Source organism: Octopus sinensis, linkage group LG25 (assembly GCF_006345805.1).
Source record: "Octopus sinensis linkage group LG25, ASM634580v1, whole genome shotgun sequence".
Taxonomy (NCBI): Eukaryota; Metazoa; Mollusca; class Cephalopoda; order Octopoda; family Octopodidae; genus Octopus; species Octopus sinensis.
The window spans coordinates 10,001-22,500 of NC_043021.1; the positions used below are offsets into that span (position 1 = coordinate 10,001).

The window sequence follows — 12,500 nt, forward strand, 5'->3', positions numbered from 1 at the left end:
ACAACATCACACTAGATAAAACCAATGAAATAAAAGAATTAGACCAAAGCCAAACTTACAAATACTTAGGAATCCATGAACTAGATAAGACACAACACACACAAATGAAAGAGAAAATAAAAAAAAGAATATTATAGACGAGTTAGATCAATACTAAAAACTGAACTCAATGCTAAAAACAAGATAGGTATCAACACTTTAGCTGTCCCAGTTATAAGTTACAGCTACAATATCCTTAACTGGACACGAAATGAACTGACCAAAATAGATAGGAAAACAAGAAAAATAATGACAGGATCTAAGATGCATCACCCAAAATCTGACATAGAAAGACTATATATACAACGTATAGAAGGGGGTAGAGGCCTTATACAGCTGGAAAAACTATATAAAATAACCGCCATAGGACTGCAAAAATATCTACTTCAGAAAGAAGGAAAACTGATCCAGATAGCGGCAAAACACGAGCAAAACAAAAAACTGTTCTCAGTATTTAAGGAAGCTGACAAATAAACAAGAAATCATACCACCTAATAAACATAACAAGAAGAAGAAGAAGAAGAAGAAGAGAAGAAGAAAGAAGAAGAAGAAGAGAAGAAGAGAAGAAGAAGAAGAAGAAGAAGAAGAGAAGAAGAAGAAGAAGAAGAAGAAGAAGAAGAAGAAGAAGAAGAAGAAGAAGAAGAAGAAGCAGAAGAAGAAGAAGAAGAAGAAGAAGAAGAAGAAGAAGAAGAAACAGAAGAAAAGAAGAAGAGAAGAAAGAAGAAGAAGAAGAGAAGAAGAAGAAGAAGAAGAGAAGAAGAAGAAAACACAACAAAAGCTATAAACAATGAAATCCAAACTAAAAATAGAACAGCAACGAACCATGATAAAACGATGGCAGAAAAGCCCCATTCATGGTAAATACTGGACTAAACTAAACGCAAAAGAAATAGACAAAGAAAAATCCCAGCAATGGTTGAGAAGCTCAGGACTCAAAGCAGAGAAACAGAGGGATTTTAATTGCAGCACAAGACCAAGCCTCCCCACCAGAAATTACCAAAAACATGTAATGAAAAGAAATATTACAAGTAACTGCAGAATATGTGGAGATGGACAAGAAACAATAAATCATATTATCTCTAGCTGCCCAGTCCTGGCTAAGAAGGAATATATTCACAGACATGACAGAGTTGGAACCTACATACATTGGAAGCTATGCCAACATTATGGAATAACAACAGAAAAAAGATGGTATAGGCACACACCAGAAAAGGTCACAGAAAACGAGAAAGCAACCATACTCTGGGATATGCCGATACACACAGATAGAGAAATTAAGGCCAACAGACCAGATATAGTTGTCAGAGATCATGAAGAAAAAAAATGTTTTCTAATTGATGTATCAATACCGGCAGATGACAACGTGTCTCTAAAAGAAATGGAGAAACTCTCAAAATACAAAGACCTGGAAATAGAGGTAACTAGAATGTGGAATCTGAAAACAGAAACAATTCCTATCATAGTAGGTGCATTAGGCATGATAAAAAAATATTCAGACAAATGCATAACAAAAAACACAGGACTTACAAACACATATAACATACAGAAAATTGCACTACTAGGCACAGCACACATCCTACGCAGAACACTTTCCATACAATAACCATCAGAGCATCACAACAAATCACAGCACATACGTAAGGCACACAGAGCTGCGCTCGGTAGTGAAGTGAAAGCACGCTATAAAAATAAAAATAAAACTACTGAAGAATAATAATAATAATAATAATAATAATAATAATAATAATAATAATAATAATAATAAATATAATAATAATTATAATAATGATAATAATAATAATAACATCGGAAAAATACCTTAGGAATGAGAACAGATGAGGACAAATATCCGTTAAATGTAAATAACGTACATAATTCTTCATCTCTGAAATATAGAGCTACAATACAACTACACACGGGAAGCTGATATAACCGCACATATCAAGACTATATCCTTTACACACATCAATCGTATACACCCACACAAACCAAAATGAAGGCTGTACACCCACGCACACCTGACCGTGTATACGAAGACCACGACGCACAGAGCTAAGTTAAACGCGCGCACACACACGCACACACATACACACACACACACGCACACATATATACACACACACACACACGCACATACACCGATTCTTTCAAACGACAGCTTTTATATCAGTAGAAATAATGACTACAGCAATAATATACCAGTAACAACACCAACAACAACAACAACAGCAGCGATACTAATGAAACAGCTGCCATTATACACTGGCTGTCAACATTCCATCGCAGCGCACACGGTAAACAGAAACTCCATCTCCTCCAAACTTGTCTCATCCCATAACAACCAGTTTCATTATCTTCCCTACAGACCCGCACCAAATCACAAACTATGACCATCCACTTCAAACCAAGCTGGCCACTACTGAAGAAAATGACCAGTGTCCTATAACCATACACCCCACACTTGGACCCGAACCTTACTAAACACTTCCATTTCTCAGATCTCTCTTTACATCTATCTATCTATCTATCTATCTATCTATCTATCTATCTATCTATCTATCTATCTGTCTGTCTGTCTGTCTGTCTGTCTGTCCGTCTGTCTGTCTATCTATCTATCTATCTATCTATCTATCTATCTATCTATCTATCTATCCATCCGTCCATCTATCTATCTATCCATCTATATACCTACCTACCTACCTTTCGATCTGTCTGTCTGTCAATCTCTCTAGTTCTCTAACAATCTACTTGTTTGTCTGTCTACATTTCTGTCTATCTACATTTCTGTCTATCAGCTTATCATTGCATTTATCGATCAATCTATTTATCTGTCTGTCTGTCTGTCTATATATCTATCTATCTGTCTATGTATCTCTCTACCCATCTATCTATCTGTCACTTCATTCATCCACAAATATAGCCTGATATCTAAAATCTTACTATCAGGCTGTGGAATTCCATGAAATGGGAACCGCTTCACCCGGTCAAATACTCTGTCCTCCTTATTGCTGAGTGCACCACTCTCATTACCAGGCAATTCTTCAATCGCCAAAAGCGACGACTGAAACACCGCCACGGTGCATGGCTCCCCTATCAACCACAATGATACACATCATTGCTTGACAGACATCAACACTCCGCACACGCATGTCGCTCCTCAGCCGTGCCCACCACTACACTCATATCCTGCACTACACTTAGTCCTTCCTCACGAAACAAATAGATAAATATAATACAATTGTTGTACAACAAATGGCATGATTCTATTTGCCTACATACATATTTATGTGTAAATATATATAACAAAAACTAAGAATGGGGAGGATTCCACCAAATAATATCAAGCATCGTTTCTGTTGTGTCAACAGGTTTAGACACAGAAAACATCAAATCAAATTAATGTATCCGAAAACACAGGTTAACTTGTCAAACCTGAGGAATTAGCTTCGATGTTAATTCTACTTGCATTCATTGTTATCTCATTGTTGGATATAGTTTACAGTGCATCATTGATATCGGCCAGGATTTTAAAATCCATTCTAATTCTGATATACATGCATACATACAAACACACACACACACACACACACACACACACACACACACACACACACACACACACACACACATACACACATACACACACACATATATATATATAGTTGAAATCACCAGAAAAACAAAAGACGAAGACAGGTGTATTATTTCGACGTTCGGATAAAATGAAAAAGTTTTTTTACGTTTCGAGCCGACGCTCTTCAATAGAAAATAAGAGAAAATAAACAGAGAGAGAATAAAAAACTTGTGGATTTAGCGATCAAGCATGGTGACTATATATATATTTATATATACACACACACACACGTATGTGTGTGTGTGTATACAACTTAATATGAATGTGTTGTTTAAGCGCCATAAACTGCAGTAGTAATCGTTCAAAGAAATCCTCTCCCGCCGATGCATGGTGCTAAGGAGCACGATTACATCGGCAGACGAAATGCTGTCTGCACCGGCAGATGGAGCTGTTGTGTTACGTGATTTCAGCTTGAACTTCACCTGTCGATATAATCTCTACCGTTTAGTATCGTGCGTCGATTCGAGTTAATTTCTCAAGACGGTCACCGCAGTTTATGGCGTTGAAACAATGCCTTGAATCCTAAAACTGAAACTAATAAGGTGAATAAAATACATTTCAGAGGTTAAAAAGACAGCAACATGTTATAATGATAATTAGAACAATCATTCATAAAGCACCAACATCTAGAACAACAACAACAACAACAACAGCAACTACTACTACTACTACTACTACTACTACTACTACTACTACTACTACTACTACTACTACTCCAAGAATTACTTCTAACAACAATAACAACAGCAATATTTCGTAATAATGTCGGGGTTGAAATTATTGAGGTTTTATTTTAAGCACGAAATACTGAATTGTGAGAGGGAGGCTTTGCTGCGATTTTACTGTTATTTCTAGCGAAGTTAGTGACCATATATTGAACACTTCAACTCCAGTTTGAGTTGATCAAGGTCAGTTAAGGAGAGCGCACACATTGAGGTCATTTGAGAAGAGATCATTTGAGATGAGGTCAGTTGAGGAGAGGTCATACAGAGAGGTCAGTTGAGGACAGTTTGTACAGTGAAGTCGGTTGGTGGTCAAAAAAAGAATGGCAGACAGGAGTAAAGTCGTAAAGTTGCAAAACTGACCTCAATAAAGAAAGGCAGGATCGAACCTCAGTTATGACTTCGCAACGGAGCACGGTTACCCTATTTCTCAGAACACCAGATAACGCTATATTATACACACACACCACACACACACACACACACACACACACACACACACACACACACATATATATATATCAAATTATAAAAATGTACGATGGCGGTACAACTATGAAACACATTTGTGACAAATTTCCACTTAATTCGTCACGTGCCTGTACAATTCTCAAAGAAAAACAAAAAAAAAAACACATTTATCCCAAGTTAGAAATACACAGCCTTTGTTATTAACCTGGGTTCGTAAAAAAGATGCTGGAAGCTTTATTCCGGAAGCATTATTCCGAATTGGAAAATCTTTGAAATGCATGGATAACTGTCAAAACACAACGCATGCATATGAATGTAAATGAAGCATCGATTCGAAGCAAAGCAATGTCGCTTTTCGGTAGGCTTAAAGAAATGGAAGGTGACACAAATAAAATTTTTGTTGCAAAGAGAGGATGGGTTGATCGCTTTAAAATCGATTTGGGTGGCATTCCGTCAAAGTGCAAGCGTCAAGCGCTGATGTCGATGCAGCAGAAAAATTTCCAGAGATATTGGCAGACATAATTGAAGAAGGAGATTCCATGTCACAACTGATTTTTAATAGCGATGAAACAAGACTTTTCTGCAAACGAATGCCTTCCAGATGCTATATTTGTAAGGAAGAATCTGCACTGCCTGGTTTTTAAGTTGCCAAAGATCGACTGACGTTATTATTTAGATGTGTGCTCGAGTCTAGTGCGAGTGAAAGGGATTCAGAAAACGATTATATCATTTTTTTTATTATAAATGATCTTGACATTCTTTTTACTTTCCATAAGATATTCTTTACATTTTATTCTTGTTTTATTGCCATTTATTTGAGTTTTATCAAATTTATAGGTGAAATGTTTTTCTGGGAACGAATTACGATTCCTAATTATCGCTCTACTTTACGAGCTTTTGTTGGCCAAAATCATAACGTTATCGAAAGAGATATTTAATGGTTTAATATTTCGGGCAAAATACACCTTATCAAAGCTTTTAAAGGGGACACGAGAGAGAGAAAGAGAGAGAGAGAGAATATCTCGTTGTGCCCAGCATGCCGGGCCTGCATAATTTATGTTGACAATAACTTCGAGCTGTGTCACCTCCCACCCTTTCTCACCCTTTTCCGGTCACTGCTTTCTCCCTCTTGCTTCTATTTCTAAAACTCCAATCTTTTCTAAATTATCTCTTATTCTGGAATTACCAGCTGTTTACCACCTTAAGAATCTCGAAACTAGAATTGTATACTCATCTTCAAGAACACCAAATTCTTCAAACACAACAAAATCATCCTTCACTTCACTCTTTTGCTCATTTTTTCCATGTATTCATCGATAACCATTGGCAGTTCTTGAACAATCTTTTTTCTCCACCTAACGGAGTAAGATGGGCGCCAATAAACAATGTTGGTAGTTTCTACTTTCCAAACACAACAATTTCATGTGCTACGGGATTAAAGCTTGTGAATTATGAACCCCAGTTATAAATCCAGCATGAAAGTCATATGGAGACGGTTGTTTTCAGTGCTTCGTCCAACATTCAACACTATCTCCATTATTTTCTTGGTGAAGAAACTGTCTCTAGAAAGAATGGTAAATTCTAGAGGCACAGAAATTACCAATGTTTTCCACGCTATCAGTTTATACCTATTTCTTTACTACCCGCAAGACGCTAAACACAGAGAGGACAAACAAGAACAGACAAACGGATTAAGTCGATTATATCGACCTCAGTGGGTAACTGGTACTTATTTAATCGACCCCGAAAGGATGAAAGGCGAAGCCGACCTCGGTGGAATTTGAACTCAGAACGTAACCGCAGACGAAATACCGCTATAAGTATTTCGCCCGACATGCTAACGTTTCTACCAGCTCGCCGCCTTGTTTATCAGTTTATACCTTTTAACAGTGACCTTCACGTCATGAGAACGTCAGCATCTGGTCCCAGGGTGAATGTATTTTACAGAAGCTATTTAGTCCAAATCTGAAAATAACATACTCCCCACCCCCACCCAGTTTACGTCAGACGACATATAAAGTGTCATTGTACCGCCGTTCCACTTGTGACCAACCTGTCAAATAAATGAATCAATAAATAAATAAATGAGCTGCTTTTGGGTGTTTGGTAAATGACTGTCTGGCACAGAGTGTGACGATGAGGGATGCTGGTGAATGAAGGCGGATGTGCAGCAAATAAGTGCAACAACAACAACATACGAACATGAAGTGGCATTCCGACAAATGACTCGACACGATCTACAGGCAGAAGACATGCGCAGACTGACCTTAAAGTTTATCAGTTGTTTCTTTGATCTTTTAACGGTGTGGGAAGAAAAAGGGAACGGTAAGTTAAGAAAAGTCAGAAAGGAAACAGGGCAGCTGATAAAAAAAAAGACATAGAAAGATGTTTGTATGGATGAAAATAATAAATAAACTTGTAAAATATATATCAGAAACAATAGTGATTACGTAGGAAGATTTTCTTTTACTATTCATAGGAACTGCCGGAATAAAAATGTTAGTGGCTGCAGCTACAGACTGCTCCGTGCTTTATGTAATATTATTACGCAAAACACTCGTCAAACATTTATTTTTTTGTCGACATTAACAAATCTATTCCATCTGTTGATTTTATTACAAACACACGTACATATGTTCAGAGAGAGAGAGGAGGTGTAGAGAGAGTGAGAGAGGGGAGAGAGAAAGAAATAAGGTAAGAGAAAGAGAGAAATCGAACTGCATGGATTCTCATCTGTGATTTCTTCAGAATCAGGCCCTGACAAATCCAGTTCCAGGTATGAACATAATATTCTTTACCACAGCAATGGGGGTTCTTGTCACAGTGCCTGAAGATATTTAACTGAGCAAAAAGGAAAAGAATTTCGAAGGAAATTTCCAAAATGATTATCCATGAGCCTGACACCCTTTTGTCAAGCATAACATCCTCTTCATATATCGGGACTCTTTAACGGATCACCTTAAACTCCATGGAGAGGATCCTTGCATATCGGGGGACAGGGTAAGATCGGGTCATAATTATGTCCCTCAACAATTATGGTGGTATGGCCAAATGGGTTTAATACCACCAAACCAAATAACCAATTGATGTTTTATACCTTGTTAACATCATGAGTTGAATATCTGGAACGCAACATTAAAACCTCAACGGCCCCAGTTCGTGTGGCTGGAAATAGTTACCATAAGTTAGGAACAGTTCTGGAATAACTCTAAATAATCAACCCTGCAATAAACTGGCCACCCCGTCGGTTACGACGACGAGGGCTCCAGTTGATCCGATCAACGGAACAGCCGGCTCGTGAAACTGACATGCAAGTGGCTGAGTACTCCATAGACAGGTGTACTGTTAACCTAGTTCTCAGGTTAACAGAGTGTGACATGGCTGGTCCTTTGAATTACAGGTACAACTCATTTTACCTGCTGAGTGAACTGTGGCAACTTGAAATAAAGTATCCTGCTCAAGGACACAACGTACTGCCTGGAATTGAACTCACAACCATACGATCGTGAACCGAATACTCTAACCGCTAAGCCACGCGCCTTCAGTCACCCTGTAGTAATGTACAAGGTAATGATAGACAACAGTAAAGGGTCCAGGGAGTTGCTGATGCAGAGAGGCTGGACAGAAATAGCTGAGATCTGTACATGTGGAGCACAGCTGAGAAATCCGATTCCTGCAAGAGCGAGGCCGAGCTGGCGGCCAACATCGAGGAGATGTTCGGAGATCTTTCCAGAGACACGGTGAGGAACATTCCAGACTCTTGTGAAATGAAAGAAAAACATGACTTCTATTCATGGAAAAGAAGTGGTGAACTTAGTGAAAACCGATGTTTTAAGTTTTAAGGGGACACCAAACTGACCTTATAGTTACGGATTTCTTTCTCCAGTTCTTGAATCCTACTTTCTTGCATTCTCGACAGTTCGACATAATAGTCAACATTTTCTTGGTAGACATGCTGCAATTCGGACTGCAAACAAACAAACATACAAACAAATAATAACAATAATGATAATGATAATAATAATAATAATAATAATAATAATAATAATAATAATGATGATAATAATAATAATAATAATAATAATAATAATAATAATAATGATGATGATGATGATGATGATGATGATAATAATAATAATATAATAATAATAATAATAATATAATAATAATAATAATAATGATGATGATAATAATAATAATAATAATAATAATAATAATAATAATAATAATAATAATAATAATAATGATGATAATAATAATAATAATAATAATAATAATAATAATAATAATGAATAATAATATGATAATAATAATAATAATAATAAAATAATAATAATAATGATGATAATAATAATAATAATAAAATAATAATAATAATAATAATAATAATAATAATAATAATAATGATAATAATAATAATAATAATAATGATAATAATAATAATAATAATAATAATATAATAATAATAATAACAATAATAATAATAATACTAATAATAATAATAATAATAATAATTATGATGATGATGATAAAAGATTTTTAGCAATTTCTACCAAACCAATTCTTTAGTAGTACCCAAACATAGTTATAGATAGATAGAAAGATAGATAGGTAGAGAGAGAGAGAGAGAGAGAGAGAGATTCACACACATGTATATATGTATGTATGTATATATATATGTATATATGTATGTATATACACATATGTATATGTACACACACATATATATATATGTATATATGCATGTATATATATATATATATACATATATATGCTATGTATGTATGATTGTATGTATATATGTATGTATATGTATATAGTGTGTGTTCAGTGAAAATTTAACTGTTTGCATAGAAGGAAAAGAAAATACAATATCTGATCCCAAAATTAATGTATTTTTTTAAAAATACGTTCCACTGTGGCTTCAGAACGGTTCCCAGAACCTGGCGTTCCTCACTGTGTATCTGGAAAGATCTTCGAACATCTCCTTGATGTTGGCCACCAGCTCGGCCTCGCTATTGCAAGAGCTGGCTTTCTCAACTGTGCTCCACACACAGTGATCTATAAGTCTAGAATCGGAGTAAATTGAGGCTGGTGAATGTGTAGAAATTCCCTGACAACCACTTCTGACTCTTTCCGGAAATAGGGCAAGATATCAATTCCTGCTGCCACACATATGGCTTTCCATCAGCATCCCTCTACATCTTGGGTTTCACCACAGTTTCCAGCAGCAGCTTCACATGGCCGTCTGAATTGATCGTAAGACTGTTCAAGTATGCTGGGCGGTATGACGTCACCCTCACAGGAGACGAATCCAATGACCATCAGAGTTTGGCCGAATCTGGTTTTCTTGACATGTGGGACATCACATGGATTGTTGGCAACCACCTGCCTTTTGTGGGGTTGTACAATTGGTCCTGCCAAATGTTCTTTTTATTTGGGAACAACCAAATAAGCCCTGGCTTAACAGGATGTCTCAGCTTGTCCAGAAGTTCCTTTGCAGTATTCCTTGGCCTTGGCGATCCTGAGCTTGTCCCTTGCACCTAGTGAAAGTTCTCATTCAGTGTCAGCTTCATATTCGTGACTACAAATCCCATCTCTCTCGCTACAGCTCCGATTCTCTTGCCCCGATTTCCCATCACCAGTTTCTGGATGAATTGCAGCGTACAGATGCAGTCAAAACGCCTGATGTGGCCCTTGTTGCTAGCCACAGCTTCGTAGCCTTCGTTGTCGCAGTCCATGTCACGTTTTCCAGCATTTACAGCATTCAGAGAGCATTTAGCAGCGGTCATGAGGCGGGCATTTTGAAACCCGGCGAGAATCATCATCATGCAAGTAAAACTTTGCCAATATTCAAACGGATTTCCGCCATTCATGTCAGCTAACTTTTTCTAAACTACAACCTTAAATTTTATGCTCACCCACGATGTTGTTGTTCACCTTACGCTGTTCCTGAAAAAAGGAAGGCATTATCAAATTTAGCTCAAATACACTTTATATATATATATATATATATATATATGTATGTATGTATGTATGTATGTATGTATGTATGTATGTATGTATGTATGTATGTATGTATGTATGTATAAAGGAATTCAGATAATAGGACAAGAACGCAAAACATCCAGACTGCTGGATGATACAAAAAAGGGACAAGAAAAAACACGGACGAGTCATTCAAAGTTTTCTTTCCTCAGTCGAGTTCCAGATTATCTTTGCAATTTCGGCTGGTTATAATCGAGATTGCTCCAATCTGGTCACCCCCAAGGAAAAACTAAGCTAAGAGTACTAGATTCCCTGGAAGAAAGCAGTGAATGTATACAAAACAAGGACGGAAAAAAGCGGAGAAATGGCCCACAAATACAAATGCAAATAACAGGACATAACAAGTGTCTTTCGACTATGGACGAATTAAATTAAGCTGCCGTGTGTGGGAGTGAAGCCTTACGACAGGGAATACTAGGTATACATATACATATATAGATACATATATACATATATATATATGTGTGTGTAAGAAAAAATAAGTTCAAGTAGAACAAATCAAACTTTTGGGGGCGGGGCGGGGGCCAAAAAGATATATTTCAAATAAATATTCTTAATATCAAAATAATAGCTTGCTATAGTAAGCATTGAGAATATGAAAATACAAGTAAAAAGTTTGTTATAGGCATGTATAAGATACAATCTTACATAAAACACTACGAACAGTTAGAAAAATATATTTGCCATAATTGAAAATCGGTTCGCCGGAACCCGACTTGCTGAAACTGTCATTTTGAGAGAGACCTTCACTTCAGAATAATTTTTCTTCCGTTTTGCTGTATTTATATCTATCTATCTATCTATCTATCTATCTATCTATCTATCTATCTATCTATCTATCTATCTATCTATCTATCTTTCTATCTTCTCCGTTTTTTCTAACCGTTAGTAGTGTTTTATATAAGATTTTATCTTATACATGCCCATAACAAACTTTTTACATATATACATATATATATGTATGTATGTATACATATGTATATATGTATACATATATACATATATATATATATATATATATATATATATATATATATATATATATGTATGTATACATATGTATATTTCACCGTTCACTGCGTCCAAGCATTCGATTGCAGCTCGCTTAATCGACGAGTTACTCAGTCACTAAGTATAGAAAACGTCTGTGATGTCTACGTACATCTGATTCCCCCCCTCTCTCTCTCTCTGGCATTTTCTCTCTCTTTCTCTTTCTCTCACTCTCTGTCTCTCTTTCACTTTCTATATATATATATATTTGCCATAATTGAAGTCGGTTCGCCGGAACCCGACTTGCTGAAACTGTCATTCTGAAAGAGACCTTCACTTCAGAGTACTTTTTCTTCCGTTTTGCTAACATTAACTGCTGTATATCTATCTATCTATCTATCTATCTATCTATCTATCTATCTATCTATCTATCTATCTATCTATCTGTCTATGTATCTATGTGTCTATCTATCTGTCTGTCATATAATATATATGTATGTATATATATAAATATAAATATGTATGAACGTGCATACGTACATGTACATACGTATAGAAACACTTTTATACATGTATTAAGATATATACATACACAC

General features: G+C 36.1%; 1 protein-coding gene across 3 annotated transcripts in view; it reads right to left on the reverse strand.

Moving 5' to 3' along the window:
* Positions 1–12,500, reverse strand: part of LOC115224294 (serine-rich adhesin for platelets-like) — a 193,970-nt gene that overhangs the window by 5,696 nt on the left and 175,774 nt on the right. For 2 of the 3 annotated variants that reach the window (XM_036513419.1, XM_036513417.1), the window contains exon 11: positions 8,726–8,833. In XM_036513419.1, coding sequence (XP_036369312.1) covers positions 8,726–8,833 — 108 coding nt within the window. Of the gene's footprint in view, positions 1–7,132; positions 7,161–8,725; positions 8,834–12,500 lie in introns of all 3 variants that reach the window. The other variant, XM_036513418.1, reaches the window with a different exon arrangement.